At 36.2% G+C, this 16,141-nt stretch overlaps 3 protein-coding genes across 4 annotated transcripts in view; 1 reads left to right on the top strand and 2 right to left on the bottom strand.

The window, feature by feature from the left end:
• The window catches only part of LOC132110628 (testican-2-like), a 29,188-nt gene extending 21,057 nt beyond the window's left edge, over positions 1-8,131 (top strand). The window contains exons 8-10 of the mRNA XM_059517377.1: positions 3,410-3,472; positions 5,464-5,601; positions 6,044-8,131. Coding sequence (XP_059373360.1) covers positions 3,410-3,472; positions 5,464-5,601; positions 6,044-6,189 — 347 coding nt within the window. The 3' untranslated portion in view covers positions 6,190-8,131. The remainder of the gene's footprint in view (positions 1-3,409; positions 3,473-5,463; positions 5,602-6,043) is intronic.
• Positions 8,132-8,887: 756 nt separating this feature from the next.
• LOC132110625 (peroxisomal leader peptide-processing protease-like) lies at positions 8,888-11,954 on the bottom strand. The gene is made up of 4 exons (XM_059517373.1): positions 10,829-11,954; positions 10,582-10,712; positions 9,541-9,726; positions 8,888-9,290 (listed from the first exon to the last, which is right to left on the bottom strand). The coding sequence occupies exons 1-4, from the start codon at positions 11,890-11,892 to the stop codon at positions 9,088-9,090; spliced, it is 1,584 nt and encodes a 527-aa protein (XP_059373356.1). The 5' UTR covers positions 11,893-11,954; the 3' UTR covers positions 8,888-9,087.
• Positions 11,955-13,461: 1,507 nt separating this feature from the next.
• sar1ab (secretion associated, Ras related GTPase 1Ab) lies at positions 13,462-15,854 on the bottom strand. 2 transcript variants are annotated; one of them, XM_059517376.1, is made up of 7 exons: positions 15,079-15,312; positions 14,913-14,979; positions 14,704-14,823; positions 14,499-14,564; positions 14,206-14,309; positions 13,754-13,885; positions 13,462-13,641 (listed from the first exon to the last, which is right to left on the bottom strand). In XM_059517376.1, the coding sequence occupies exons 2-7, from the start codon at positions 14,968-14,970 to the stop codon at positions 13,525-13,527; spliced, it is 597 nt and encodes a 198-aa protein (XP_059373359.1). In that variant the 5' UTR covers positions 14,971-14,979; positions 15,079-15,312; the 3' UTR covers positions 13,462-13,524. The 2 variants fall into 2 exon arrangements, with proteins under 2 accessions (XP_059373359.1, XP_059373357.1); XM_059517374.1 differs by lacking the exon at positions 15,079-15,312 and adding an exon at positions 15,716-15,854 and having other exon boundaries at positions 13,463-13,641.
• Between the last annotated feature and the right edge of the window lie 287 nt (positions 15,855-16,141).

The following is a 16,141-nucleotide window of genomic DNA, read 5'->3' as shown; positions in this document are numbered from 1 at the left end:
TAAAAAATTGTAAGTACAAAACATATATTTACAAAAAATCTAGAAAGATTGTTCGTTTCAAATTCTAATCAATAGTGTATAAAATTAGATGGAATTTTAGTAAAATTGACGAAAACCAAAATTAATGAATATGACTTGGCAAAAATGTTGACTAAATTGACAGAATATTTTCATCCAAAGGCAAAACACTATAAAAAGTAACACTGGAAGGAAACAAATATTTGGCATTGAAAAAATTACACTTATCAGATTTAAAATCAACTCTATCTGGGAGTGTCGCCTCAGTATTGCACATTTGTGCCCTGCACCCTGCTGGTCAGTGCCATGGTCCACAGTTTGCTCTGCTTGGTTATATCAGCGTGACAGAAGGAGGACACATGGCCGAACATCAGTGCCAGCACTAGACCGTGTTTGAGTGTGTTGAACACTGCTTCAGTGAGTTGGGGCTTTCAAATCTGAAATGATATTTGAATTGGATTTGAGGGGCATATTTGGTTTCCATTACAAAAGCCCAGAAGATGATATTGCATGCAAAGACTCGACTGGTAGTAGAGCACATTTATTTTACATCAGCATGCACTGGACAGGCGGTAAATATAAAGAAGACACCAGTCGGTGCAGGCAGGGCTTTAGAAACATCCATCTGTGTGCACTGAGTTCTGCAGACTCATGCCACTAACTCATTCAGTTTGCACTGGATTAAGTTTAATTGGTTTTGTAAATATAATCAAACATTAAGGGGGCGGAGGGTAACGTATGTTTGGATTATTGTAATCCAAATCTTTAATTTCCTCTACAAACACCCCCTTTGGATGGAAAATGAGAGATGGGAGAGCTGGAGATGATGTAAATTGACCTTTAGCTGTTTGTGGCATGTGGTGAGAGTGATTTAGAGTATTCCTTTTGACGAGATGCAAAAGTCTGGAGGAATTGTGATTCAGTGTGTGTTGCTAGGGTGACTGACAGACTGTGTGTGTGTGTGTGTGTGTGTGTGTGTCAGCGGGGGAGAGTGTAGGTCTGTTTGCATGTGCATGTGTTTATCGACATCACTCCCTACATATTAATGAGACACATAAGTGTGTTTCTCTTTTGTTTGAGGAATTATTTGAGTGTGTGTGTGTATGTGTGTGCTCTTGTTTTTGTGACATCATGACACAACTCTGTATAATGACATGGGTATGACACAGGTATTACAAGGAGAGGGAGACTTATGAGGACAAAACCCATGTCCCCATTTTTCAAAAAGCTTTAAATCATACAGAACAAGTTTTTTTGAGAAAGTAAAAATGCACAAAGTTTCCTGTGAGGGTTAGGGTTAGGTGTAGGGTTGGTGAAGGGCGATAGAATATACAGTTTGTACAGTATAAAAACCATTACGCCTATGGGATGTCGCCACTTTTCACAAAAACAAACGTGTATGTGTGTGTGTGTGTGTGTGTGTGTGTGTTTACTTAAACAATGGAGCATGGCAAGTTTCTTGACACTAACAGACGTATGTACCACTGTGCATCGCACTGGAGGGGCACAAAGCTGTATCTTAGCAGTATCTTAACACACACACTAGACAAGCCTGGTTCTTGTTTGATGTGATTCTGCTTACAATATGTAGCTGGGCACTCTCATCTCTCCTGGGTAGGGCACAGTTGCTTTTGGCCTGTCACACTTTGTCTTCCCCTTGTATTTCCCCTGGTGGATAGAAAATGGCCATTGCAGAGGGAAAAACAACATCAGTGTTGGTTGTTTACAGCCTTCTCAGCCTCAAACTCTCTGGGACTAAAATCAGACAGGCAGTCAGATAGAAACCCATTGCATTTTTTAGACTTGACCTGCCCGGCCCTCACATACAGCTGTGAAACATGATAGTGTTGAAGCATTGGAGAATATTCCAGTATGTGCACTGCACTGATTTATTTATTAAAGGAAATGTTCTTTCATCATTTACTAACCTTCATGTCATTCCCAAACCTGTTTGACTTTCTTCCCTATGTGGAATACAAGCGAAGATGTTTTGGATCATGTCCAAGTTGCTCTTTTCCATACAATGGAAGCAAATGGGGACTAGAGATGTCAAGATCCAAAAGGACCATTAAAGTGGTCTGTATGACTTGTGTGCTACTTTCCAAGTCTTCTGTATTCATATATACAGAATATATATAATATCTTTGTGTGATGACCAAAATCATCAAATCATTTGATTTCAAAAACCAAACAAAACAAAAAAAGAGTCCACACATTCACTGCTACATGTATTGTATGTACATCATACTCTATTAGAATACATTTGGAATGGCAACAAAAAAAGTAAAAAAAAAAGAAGAAAAAAAAAGATTTACTCATTAAAACAGGAACTTGTCACCTACTGGCAGTTATATTTTCATATTTATTGATATAAATTCATTTTTTAAATCATTTCATATTCAAGCATTAACAATTTTTTTTAACTATAGTGTAATAAGGTAAGAAAATAAACGTTAAAACATTTGAATAAGATTACACAAAAAAAATAAAAAATAAATGTAGGCAAATAGTGCCTCCGTTTATCTCTGTTTAAAGAGTATAGACTTTTAAATATAAAGGTGCTTAACAGATTCTTCACAGCGATTCCATAGAAGAACCATTTTTGGTCCCACAAAGAACCATTCAGTCAAAGGTTCTTTAAAGAACCATCTCGTTCTTACCTTTCTATAATCTGAAGAACCTTCTTTCACGACAAAGAACCTTTTGTTAAAACAGAAAGTTTCTTCAGATGTTAAAGGTTCTTTATGGAACCATTTAGACAAAACAGGTTCTTCTATGGCATCATGAAGCATCTTTATTTTTAAGAGTGTACCTAAAAAAAAGAAATATTCTTTTGAATTATTTGGCATATTGGTTCCTACTTGATAGCTGTGGTCACCATTTACTTTTATAATATTAAGAAGTGTGGCTTGGACATTATGCTTTTGTGTTCCTCAAAAGAATGTCATTTTGGTTTTCAATGGCTTGAGGGTGAGTAAATGATGATAGAATTTTCCTTTTTGTGGAAACGTTCCTCTAATGTATTGGAAGAATGGTGTACATTTCACCTCAGGGCATTAAAGAGAAAATTGCAATTTAGAAATATTCTATTAACAGGTGTTAATTTTGTTCATAACATATTCGAAACAAGTTCTATTACTCAAAATGTAATTTACTCTTTCTTTCATGAATTATATTGTCATAAAACTAGAGATTAGATCTGTCTGTTGTGCCACTTTTGCATGTGTGTTTGGGTGTGATAGTGTGATTTGATTGTGCAGCTGCCTGGAGAGCAGCCCTGGTGTAATGTCGCTTCATCTGGGAGTTGGTGCGGGAGCCTGTGTGAAGCGTTTCTCTGGAGGAGATTAGCGCCAGCTCTTCCCTTAAGGCACTGATTGTTTTTCTTCCACAGAGCCTCCCTGCCTGGCTGAGTTTGAGCGAATCCAAGTGCAAGAAGGAGCCAAAAAGAAACCAGGTAAGAATGAACGCTCCGTTGAGACTCTCTGTACTATCTCGTGAAGAGAAAATTAAGGTTTGAAGTAGAAGAACAAAGGGAGAACCAGAGAAAGAGGTTATATAGAATGTATACAAATGGAAGAAAAAAGAATAGGAGAAAGAAGGTCAGTAAAAAGTAAAAGCAAAGCAGAAGGGGGATCAAAGAGGCAGAAGTGACTTTAGAGGAGTTTCATTTAACAGATGACAAGCACAAGGCTGGGATTAGCCCCTAATCAGGTGTGGATTAGAATGGCGCTCATGGTTGCAGGAAGTGCTGCAAGTTTGGCAGCAGCGCTCTCAGGACTCTCCAAGGACGCGCTGAAGATGCTTCAGCCAAAATATATACTACAAATTAAGAGTTTCATTGTAATTTTAAAAGATTAACCCATGTTTACTCTTAGATAAATTTACAGTGCACAGCATAAATGAGTACAGCCCCTCTAAAACTTAACAAATTCAACCATTCATCTTTACTTAGAAGACATGTTAGGGTTCTTTGAAGGTATACTGTTCCAGCAAGCCTGCTCGATCAATTATCAAAGAAGAATGCCAAAATTATTCAGCAAAATAATATTTTCTTATCAATGTAATACAATTTTGTGTTGCAAAAATTAGTTCACCCTCTTGAAAGTTACTAAATAAAACAAAAAACAAAAAGTGAAAATTTGTCATGAACTTGTAAACTCAGTGCCAAGAAGGGTCAGAGCAGTATACTTAAAGTTCTGGAGGACATAACTAAGTATTAGAATATATTATACATTTTCTGAATTAAATCTAAGGTGTACTCATTTCTGCAATCTTTCATTTAAACAAAATTGGCTAATTTACTTATTTTACAGAAAATATTGGCATATATTTTGTTGTTTTTATTAATTATGTTTTATATGTTTCAATTTTGCCATCTTTCCATGAATTATATTAGTGATCATTAAGAAAATACATATTTTATATTTATTCAGAGGGGATGTACTCATTTATGCTGTGCACTATATTATAAATTTGCAAAGGTTTTTTTGTCAAAACAGGGATATAAGATATAAACCTATAATATAAAGCTCTTTTTGTTATATGACACATTTTAAGAGTTAAACATTTGTGCATTCCAAAATAACATAATATTCTCCAGCATAGTGGATTTCCACCTTTCTCAGCCATGATGTGCATTTTCATAAATAGAAAAGATGACAGTCATAAAATTATAGGTAATGGAAAAGCCTTCACTAGAAAGTGAAACCTGTGTTTAACCATATAATGCATAAATACTAACATCACAATGAAAACAAAATATTTTTTTTATATATATATAATATATTCTTTTTAAAACAGAAATATAAGAATTTTCTGTCTTTTATTAATTGCATTTTTCGAGAACTGTACATCTGTCTATTGCGATGCAAGATTATGGTACAGTATATATTATGGTCTAGAGTTTCATTACAAAGCTCATGGTCATAACTTTTGCCAGCTATGTTTAATTTATGTTCTCATAAATAAAAAACACTCGAAGTCATAAATAGGACAGTCAGGATGAATTATGGGTAAGGGTCAATAGAATCATGTGTGTTGGTGATTGGGATGTAACATCTGAACTTCTGAATGTTAAAACGGATTTGTCCCCTAGTACACACAGTGCATCAGAGGGTTAAATCCTGCATTTCATTGCTAAATAGATCATGATGATTATGTAGACATATAGGTGTTTATTACTCCATGCAGTTGGTTTTTATCGCACATCATAACTCGAGACACTGCAGACAGAAACCCAGCCCTCAAGCCTCACCAAGGTTACATTTTATGCATTACAATGAGCAGTGTCACTTGAGTTTGTCACATGATTTACAGCAATATGCAAACTAGTTTCCAATGTCACCAGTGATGCAGCATATAGGATATGAAAATGAATGTAAAACACGCATTGTGTTTCTCAAAATGTGCATGTCTGTGTGTTTCTCTCTCTACTTGTCATTTCAGATACATACATTCCCAGCTGTGATGAGGACGGCTTTTACAGGAGACTGCAGTGTGACAAGAGCAGAGGGGAGTGCTGGTGTGTGGACCAGCATGGAGGAGAGTTAATGGGCTCCAGAATCCATGGCAACCCTGACTGTGGTGAGCATGAGCACAACACGCACACACACACACACACACACACACACACACACACACACACACACACACACACACACACACACAGAGGACAATGCTCCTTCTGTAGCTATAGGGTTTAGGGCTTCGATCCACAAAATCATCAGTCACCCATCTGACAGAAGACCAAGTGCTACATTCATTAGGCCAGGTTCATTTCCATTCCAAAAGAGCAGTTGTCTCGCCGAAATAAAGGTCCGTAAGATTAATTACTACTGGCTGCAACGGACCTGCAGGTGATAAGAACAAATCCCCTGACTGGACATGAAATAGCAATTAAAAAGCCCAACGTCAAAGTCACACCTCCTGTTTGTTTATTGTCCTTGTGCCAAGCGTGTATTGTTTAGCCTTTGTTGCACATAAATCGTTCGCAATAATTTTTTTAAACAACATTTCCCTTTTCTAGACGAGGTGGTCACGTACTCAGGCGATTTTGGCAGTGGGCTTGGATGGGAAGATGAGGAGGAAAAGGAGGCAGAGGAGAACGGCGAGGAGGCTGAGGAGGAGGAAGGGGAAGTGGGGGAAGTAGATGACGGCGGATACATTTGGTAAAACGTGATTCTTACCTTGTCTGACGTAGCTTTCTGTGGTCCATTTCTACAGAGGCAGCTCTATCTTCTGACATTAAACGGTGGACATAGAAGGGTCGGTCATCTTTATACTGCACTCCAAACAGCATTGACTTGGGGAGGGTGGGGGGAGGGTGGCTTGGTTAGTTAGCTATAGTGAGATTACCGTATTGGGAACGAGTTTTCAATTATTGAGCTTCTGAATACTTGTGAAACATCATGTTTTTGTTGTAAGTGCAAGAGTTGTCTCCTGAATCAGTCTCTAGCATCTGCAAACACGAGCTCAGTATTAGGCGCTTGGTAGGTGTGATGTGATGCATTCTTATGCAAGTCTAATAAAAACATTCTATCATCACTATACGTTCGGAAATGCCAAAATGATACCTGTTAAGTCTAAAGCAACCTTTTAAAGTATGTATATAAAGATGGACAGGCTTCATGGTCTAACCTGTTTCAATAGATCTTCTGTCGACCATCAGCAACTGCTTTCTTTGGGAATTGAGACTGCTGCTAATGTTTTTGCTTTTAGAGTTTATGTAAATTGTTTTAAATGTCCTCCAAATGATTTAGCGTATATAAACACAGATTATTATAAAGACAAAGAGACACAAAGTCCAAAAAAACCTGGAGCTAAGTTAGCTTAGCTTAGCTTAGCTCAAATAGCTAAGACTGTTACCCTTTTATGTTCTGGCTGAAACAGTCTCTGCATCTTTTCTTTGCAACCTTGAAGTAGATATAGTCATAAATGTCTTGAGATGAAGTAGCCTTTGTCAATGTATTTGAAGAACAATTTCTCCACGCTCACAAACTACAACCTACTTTAGGCTACTTGCCAGAAACACACAATGCACTTCTACAAGATGATCCTTGTCCTAAAGGCACTGTTTTTTCTTCTGCCTTCTGTGTAATAATGCTCCGAAACCAGAGATGGCAAAGCATTATATTTTCATATATATTACATCTCAATGCAGTAGCTTTTTCCCTCACCCCGATGTCCAAATCATTGTTTTCTTTGAAATGGACAGTAATAAATCCTGAGATATGTGGTTTCATATGTCTGTCATAATAGAATTTGCTTATACTTTACTAGGTCAGGCTGTAATACGGTACTTCTGATGCAACACAGCTATTATAACAAGGTAGTGTATGGATGAACAGGAGAGGCAGGAATGAGCTAAAATGCGTTCTGAAATATTCTCTCTTATATACCCAAAGGGACAAATCTGTCTTTGCAGATGTCTTCTAATCAGATCTTCCCATCATTTGCAGTGAAAGATGTGTTGGCTGTAATGTTCCTAGATGTAAATCTGGTGCTGAAGGGATTTATATTCAAGATCTGAATCTTAAAATCTACGACTTAAGGTAAAGAAGTACATGAGTTTTGCAGAGAAAAATATCTAAAGCATCAGTTTTTAGGGTTAAAATGCTGTAAAACTTATGAGTTACAGACTCAGTCTGGTATGATAATTCACTCAGTTGTGATTTCGAAGCTCCACACATGCAAGAGAAAACTCATTTGATATGGTTACATCCCCATTGTAAACATTCATCAATGTACCGCAGCGTCTACAGAAGAATAGAAATCCTCCAAGTGTCATTGAAATGAATCTTGATGAAATGTAAATTATTTGTGGATTATCATATGTGATGCACCTTGCTGGTGTGATGGAATTCATTACAAGTCAATAGTGAATGTCCTGATGTCTTACTCAGCAGTGTACAGGAGTCTGCTAACGTTATACTACTTGGGGACTAGTGTATGATTGTATTGTAATGTACATGCCATTATTATTGTAAATACTTGGATTTACTTATTAGAAAACATTATATTAAGCTGAGTTGCAGTATATTTGCATTTAGTTGCATGTTTCTTTGTCCAAGTGTGTCATCTTGCCTGAATATGATTAAAGGCACTGGGCCCAAAAGTGCTGTTCATTTGTTCTCCTAATTACTCCCAAAACTCTGCAACATGCACATATTCTCGTGATACTGGAGACATGAGAAAACCAATATTTTCAACCCACTTTTAAAAATTATTTTGACAAGAGCAATTTATAATAACTATCAAAAATACCCAACAAAAGCTGGTTCTCAAGACATATATGTAACCAGAGGGTTCAACAACAACAAAAAATACATTTTAACTTTAAATAGAAGTCATGATGTAAACACATCTTTGAAATATTCACTTACTGTAATTAAGAGAAAAAATGTGAATGATGAAATTTTAATTCTCTGAAATTTTAATACTGCATCATTTCATCATTGGCACACATTTCACATTAGTGATCCAGACCAGATTAGTGATACATCAACCTAGTTAGAAACCAGTTTTCAGCCTTGGTTTCTAATCATCCCTGGTTTCTAACTATTTTAGAAAAAATAAATGTGTGTGATGAAATTTTTTTTTATATCACGGTAATTGTTTTAGTTTTGGCATGCATTTAATTTATTAATGATGCACTGTATCAAACTGCTTGGCATTTACAGAAATGGTTAGAAATCATTTTACCTTTTTTTTGTTTTGTTTTGTTTTTTTACTTAAATTGACCAGTCATTATGTTCACTTGCATATATGAGAATATTTAATCAGTTTAAGGGGTGCAGTTTTTTTGTGTGGATTTTTAAATCAATCAGTCAAGTTAAATTATTGTACATTAAAAAATCCACAAATAAGAAGCTCAGAAATTTACACCATTTTATTATCAGTACGGAGCTGTCATATTATCATTTTTCAATAACATTTTCACATCTTCGGCACCTTTACAATACACAAAGATTCATTTTAGTAGTTATATATTCATTCTAATGCGTCTTGTATATTTGGAAACAATCACAGGAATTCATGTGAATTCATTTTCAGTTTTATTTTGGAGAATGATCAAAGCTTGCTCTGAATGCTTTGTAGTCTCCATATCTTCTTGACATCATCCTCTGCACTGTCTAAGGCCTTAAACACAGCAGCATCTCCAGTTTGAGCAAAATGTCTCAGCAGAGGCTCCAGAACAGTCACTGGGATGCTGAAGTTCAGATGGGGATACGTCACTTTTGCAGCAAAGTCTCTTGTGTTACTGGACACGATACCTAGTATTAGAACATATATAAGATTTTTAAAAAAATCTGCCTATGTGTATTTAGATACTCTGATGCCTGATAGTAAGAGAGAAATATATGCTTAATTGGTCACATGGTGCCCCCTTCTGGTTATTGTATGGTCTTGTATATTTCAATCTCCAGTGAATACTGGATTTCTACCGAACAACCGGTTGATGTGCTGATAAACAAAACCTTAATTCTTGAAACTGTTTAAGAATAAATGTATGAATGATATTACCTAACAATTCTCCAGTGGCAGAACGAACCACAGCACCACCACTGGCTCCAGACTGCACAGCACATGTAGTCTGCAGCATCACAGGCTGTGACTGATGGGTAATAACTCTGGATAAGATCCCTGAGGTCAACGAGGGGCCACAGCTGCTCCCTAAAGCTCCATAACCCAGAACAAGCACATCCTCACCTAAACAAATACACAACATGAAAATGCCAGGTGCTGCACAGGGAAAAGTACACACAGTTACAAAATTATATATAAATTTTTATATGTATTTATAATACATTTAAATGCCGACTTTATATATATGTTGTATGGTCAAAAACAATGAATTTAGATTCACAAATAATTTTAGTACATCATGCTTTGGCAATTCATAGTTATGACAAAATGTCAAAACTAAGAGATAGTAAGTCATAGGAGATAATTCAGATAAATCAAAATTATAAGATTTATAATTTATTTGAAACGACAAGCCACAATTAATCAATTTAGAATTTTTGTCATCCTTTAAGTTTATAATTTGTTAAAATTGACTTAAGTGTGACTCGTCATAATTTCGATTTACATGCGATAATGACAAGTCATAGATATGTCATAAATCGGACTTCTCATAATTTAGACTTTTTGTTCATTTCATTTTTTATCTTATAATCATGACTTAATGTATCATAATTGTGGCTTATTAGCTCTATGATTTGACAAAGCATTTTTTTTTATGTGGCAGAAATAAGTTATTCCGAGGTTCTATTTTGTATGTAAAGAAAGGGGTTTAATATGAAATATACTTTGTAGTTTGTCGGTTGTGTATTTTAAAAGGGTTAAATATAGAATACAGTGTCAAATATCAAACAAATACAACATGGATACAAAACCACCTGATATTTGGATATGAAGTTATCGTGCATATAAACCAGAACACACTGGAAGGAACAAATATTTGTCTGATGTTGGTGGCTTTAGACATAAAAAAAACTCCAAAATCTCAGAACAAACATGGCTTAATATGAGTTTTAATAAAAGAGGTTTGCAGCCCATTACCTGGGTGAAAGTATGTGGTAAACTGTGTATTTACTGAGTTCGCGAGGGGCTCCTGAAGCTCCACCACAGCGATATCATAGGGAGATGATGGTACTGATGAATACAGCACCTTACCACTTACTGTATGAAATCTGAGGTGGAAAGTTTAAATATTATTATAAATCCCATGGTGATTAAGATAAAAACTGTAACAATACCAATAGCATGTAACAAGTTTAACAAAGATCAACAAACTAAATGTCAGTACCTTTCTCCAAAGTTGACTCTGACTGTAAGCACAGACTTTTCATTCACCACATGCCTGCAGGTCAGAACCAGATTCTGGTTTAGCAGCACACCAGAACCCCACAGCTGGCCGTTCTCGATCAGGGCAACTCCAGTGCAAAATTCAGATCCTGACCTTCGGTTTGCAGTTAATGGAGCTTCAAGAGAGCCAGTGATGAACTGTGAATGTGATGACCCCTCTATCAGCGACTCCTGAATGGCACCAGCCTGTAGCATGTTTTTCAGAATCAGGTGAACAGAGCACACAAGTGTCAGCCCAATCCATTCACCTGATTTCCAGCACAGTGGTGAAACGATCAAACCCACAAGGTAAGATCTGCCTCCTTTGCTAACAAACACACCGCCTCCTTCAGTGCCAGGCAAGCAGCGGGCATCAGTCAGGATCAGGGCATTCTCACCTCCAGCCAGATTACTGACTATACCTTTACTAATTGTGTTCATGAAGAGGTCTGGACAGAGACCACCAAATGGAGACCCACATGCGATGACATGACATCCCTTTTTAAGACTGCCACTCTTCACCCATGAAATAGTTTCCTTGCAGGCGCATGTGGATGAAGTGGGCACTTTTAAAAGTGCAAACCAACTTAAAAATCTGGAGTCTTCCAAAACTTCTGCATCCAAAGTACCACTATAAAAGCCCCAGTTATCAGCCCCCTTGAAGATTTTGTTAAATGCATCTTGAAACTCCACACAATTGATCATCATTAACAGGTGAGCATCTTGACGGCTCGTATTGCGTCTGTCCGTTACACACGACTGGTTGGCGCAAACGTGAATGTAATCTACATGCACTTTTATCTCTTTAGTGAAACTTTCAGAATGCAATATTTTCGCGTCTTTCTTCATGGAGTGTCTGTCATTGATAAAGCGTGAAAATAAAATGCCACTACAGACTACAATCCCAGATTGGTAATTCAGAAACACTCCACTACAGCTCAGTTCTTCATTCGGAGATCCAGATGAGAGGTTAAGCGGCTTCTCGTACACTGTGACAACACAACATGACTCTTCCGCTTTCTTCATTTTCAAACGTTAGATATACAGAGATCTGTCTATATAACAGTATTAAATTGGTTCAATAAAATGGTAAATATTACCAGATAGAAATGTCAACGCGGCCCTGGAGGTCAAATTATTAATAAGAACACCATACTAACAAACACAGTTTGTCAATAACTACTAGTTAGGGTTGCAAAGAATACCTCTGACTGGCTAGATAATTTAATAATATCTATATTAACTTAACGCCGACGTGATCCATCTGCAGCGCTTCCTGGTATGATCTAATTGGCGTAAAAGTAATCACGTGGTCGATGAAGTGTTCTTATAATTGAAAGTCCGACTCTTTTGAACAATTCATTTCATAGAACCCGTTCAGTGGTTATTTTACGTCACCGATTCCTCGATACCATAGATAGACATAAAAATATGATCGTTATGTTCGAAAGAGATGTTTCTCACTTCAAACCATTCGTGCACGAGTCGTTCTGTTCCATTGGTAAACAACTCGACTGGACATGAACCGGTTTTGTTAACCGGTTCAAAGGATTCATTGAAAAGATCCAACTCCAAAGAAAGTTTCGTTCACAAATCCGATGCTGTTTACACATCTGTGTTCTTGTGCAACGTACTTGTTCATTCTAAAGGTCACGTCACAAAGGTAAGGATTCAATATTGCCAAATAACCGTTTTTGACTTCACCATGATGTCACAATTGTTTTCTTGTTTAAAATGTTTATTCCAATAGCTTTCTACAAGTCATATACATGTCTTTATGATTTTTTTGATATCAAAGTATATAGGCTACGGAAAATCCAAAATATTCTTTTTTTTATTTTTTATTATTGTTGTTGCTTACTTCAGTACATAAATGCTACAAGTGCCATGTAAATAATTGCCATAGCCATTTGAAAAGATAAGCAGCATTGAAAATCCCAATCCTTTCACATATGCTATAAGGGTAAATGACCTTGTAATATGACAAATTTTTCTATTGCACAGGCCTATTCTATGAATTTAATTTAAAAGCCAATGTACTCAAATAAGTCACAGGTGACAGTCAAAAAGTACTCATTGCACAGCCAGGTGTTGAAACTGTCTAATGTAGTCACATAATGGCCCCGAGTGTTACATAAGCACAGAATTAAAAGTATCAAAATACATCATACAAATCAAACACTTGTACTTTTAAATATTATAAATAAATATTTCATTTTAAATCTCAGTACTGTTGATACGCAAGAGTATATACACTGGCAATCCACACCAAATCACTTCAAAAGTTTTTCTTTTGAACTGGGAAATACAGAACTAGGAAAAACCACCAACATTAAGGCACTGAGGTAACATGAAAACAAAAAACTGATTCTGTATCATCTGATGATTTCACATCAGAATTTCACAGCACAAGTGATATTCCCCTGATTAAAAGTCATTGATTCAAATGTTCAATGGTATGTTTACCTTTCACATGCTATAAAAGTGACACTGGATTGAAAAAAAAAAAGTGTTTTGTAACTGGATGCCATCTCTTAAAATAACTCGACTCAGTCAACTGTTAAAGCAAACACCCTTGGTTACTAGTTTCATTAAAAGACAAATAATCAATTAATAAATAAAAATACATGGGGTTTGAATTAATAAACCTTAAATAAGTTAATCAATATACTCTGAAAGCCATCTAAAACCTTCTCCATATCCTTGTCTCTTCAACACACTGCACATAAAGACTTCCATTGGCCTCAGGTTGAGTTCTTTCAGTGATACATTCCCCTAAGAGAGATAAAAGGACACGTTTTGCTCCGGAAAACATTATTCATTGTATTACATAGTACATATACTGCACAAAACAAAATGTCTAAAATATATTCCCTCAATGATCTACCTTTCCTGTGGTGTGTCCATAAAGACCAAACATTCCTCTCAGCACATCTTCACTAATTGCTTCTGGACGGTCGATTTTATTCCCCAAAATAAGGATTGGCACATTGGAGATGGTTTCATCAGTTAAAAGGGCCTATGATTAAAGAGCAACATGCCCTCATTATTACTCAAATACACGGCTGTGTTTTGATTGGTGGAACTGGGAAGAAATTTAAACTGGTGCACTGAAGTCAGTGCAGATATTCATCTGCACTCTCAAACAAATGTACAAGTAATGTAAATGTAAATAAGATTCAAAGATGTACTTTTTAGCTTTTGTACCTTAGGGTACTGCCCTAAGTGATGACTTTGTATTATTTTTTTTTCTGAGAGTTTGGATGTGTTCATAGTTAAACATTCATTGATATCTTGTCATAAACAGAACCATTGATTGTATTAAAAAAGTAGACTTACATCCAACTCAGTTTTGGCTTCTTGAAGGCGTTCATGATCAGCACAGTCCACAAGATACACTATCCCATTTATTGCTGGAAGATAATTCCTCCAAACTCTTCTTGCTGAGAATTAAGAATAGAAAAGTGATTGATAAATAGATCTGCATTGTGTACAAGGTTGTTATACAATTTGTTTCTAAACTTTGTTCCTAGTAATAAAAAAAATTGAATCTTAAACTAGCAGTGATATTTTAAATTCTGAATTTGAAATTCCAAACTTATTAACCATTAATTAATAAATGCTATATTTACCTTGAGCATGACCACCCAAGTCAAATGTTGTGAAAGTCATCCCAGCAATAGTCAGTTCTTCAGATGCTAGTAGATAGGATAAGATACGGTACATTATGTACAATGGTTGTTCCAACATACATAGAATTCAATTTGTAAGAATAAGCCATTATGTTATTTTCCAAATGTATACACCTAATATTAAAATATGTTGCACTTTACTTACTAGGGTGTAGTGTTGGAACATGCTGCCCAAGTCGATCATCTTTAAGCATGTGCAATAATGTTGTTTTTCCGGCATTGTCTAAACCAAGAAAAACTAATTTCCCAGACTTTTTATAGAGTCCTAAAATTAAATAAGATTATGAAAGCACAAAAAGCAGTTACGTTATGATTTGTGTTTATCAATATTTCGGTATCTGGCCAATACTTTACCTAATAATTGTAACACACTGCTGAATCCTCTGTACAGCCAATCAAATATGAAAGACATCTTTGTAGCCTGTTCCCAGAAATAAAATAGCAGCAGAAAGAGAGAACTGTTCCAATGCAGTTCAAGACTTTTCAAGGGGCTCTGCTAACTCCAGAATAAGCTCTTTACCTAAATCTACTGTAAGCAGGTGAAAAACAGCTGGTGCTACGTTGCGAAATTACCCAAGTTTTAACGTTTTGTCTCCATGAGTGCACAAATCCCCTCGTAGCTATAAACCAAGATCCCACACACAACATGAGCAAGAGACTATTTCTAGTTGTAAGACCTTGTCACTTGACGCCTATAGCATACAGACATAGCTGTCACTCACACGACGGCAACTCAAGCCAAGTTCATTTCTATACATTAATAACGGTGCTGTGTTTTTTGTATTCTAAATTAAAATGAATACATCTGTAACCAAATATTATTGTTCCCTAACTGTACCTTAAATGTAACTATCGTAGTAGCCTATACACAGACAAAATGTTTAGAGCGAGTTTTCCAGAAACGCATCAATGGAGGAGGCGCTTTAAAACACACTGAAAACAACAGCCAGATATGCTGAGACTGAATGAGCAAAGTAGAGTATTGTAAAGGTAAAAAAGCTCAGTGTGACGTTATAGATAAATGCCTAAAACCTAGCTTTTGGTGTTAAAAACAGTTTCTATTAAATATCTGTATCAGTCGCGTCATTTGTAATGTTGCATCAATCGTTAATGACAGAAGACAATGCGTTGTAATAGGGAAATATTCGTATCAATACCTGGAATTGTCCGCCTCTGTTGGAGACCAGTTAGTGTGGTCTGTGTCCTGCTGCTAAAAAACACCCCGAATTTGACGTTTAACAGGAACTGCGTAGCTGCATAGGGTGGTTTCAGATCGATTGTAGGTTACTGTGTTGGCATCTGGTTGCTAAATTTTGACTGGCTTGCAGCTTTGAGGTCTGACAGCGCTTACATTCATAAGTTTGGGATCGGTAAGATGTTGTAATGTTTTTGAAACATGTCTTTTATTCTGACCAAGGCTGCATTCATCGAAAAAAAATCGGTAATATTGTAAAAAATAAAATAAAATCTTACAGTTTACTTACAAATATATTTCAAAATGTAATTTATTCCAATAAAAAGGTTAATTTTCAGCAGTCATTACTAGTCTTCACTTATGTCTTTCCTGTCACTTTTGATCAACT

This window comes from Carassius carassius, chromosome 30 (assembly GCF_963082965.1).
Source record: "Carassius carassius chromosome 30, fCarCar2.1, whole genome shotgun sequence".
NCBI lineage: Eukaryota > Metazoa > Chordata > Actinopteri > Cypriniformes > Cyprinidae > Carassius > Carassius carassius.
Note: the sequence above shows the minus strand (reverse complement) of the source record. Positions and strands in the feature narration are given on the sequence as shown.

What these genes read in the sequence shown, in the direction of transcription:
- LOC132110625 (XM_059517373.1), bottom strand. Translation starts at nt 11,892, where the DNA reads ATGAAGAAAGCGGAAGAGTCATGTTGTGTTGTCACAGTGTACGAGAAG. An exon ending in AGAGTCAACTTTGGAGAAAG is followed by an intron (nt 10,713 to 10,828) that starts GTACTGACATTT and finishes TTTCCACCTCAG; the next exon opens with ATTTCATACAGTAAGTGGTA. An exon ending in TGCCACTGGAGAATTGTTAG is followed by an intron (nt 9,291 to 9,540) that starts GTAATATCATTC and finishes TTCTAATACTAG; the next exon opens with GTATCGTGTCCAGTAACACA.
- sar1ab (XM_059517374.1), bottom strand. Translation starts at nt 14,970, where the DNA reads ATGTCTTTCATATTTGATTGGCTGTACAGAGGATTCAGCAGTGTGTTA. An exon ending in CAGTGTGTTACAATTATTAG is followed by an intron (nt 14,824 to 14,912) that starts GTAAAGTATTGG and finishes ATTTAATTTTAG; the next exon opens with GACTCTATAAAAAGTCTGGG. An exon ending in AAGCCAAAACTGAGTTGGAT is followed by an intron (nt 13,886 to 14,205) that starts GTAAGTCTACTT and finishes CTTTAATCATAG; the next exon opens with GCCCTTTTAACTGATGAAAC.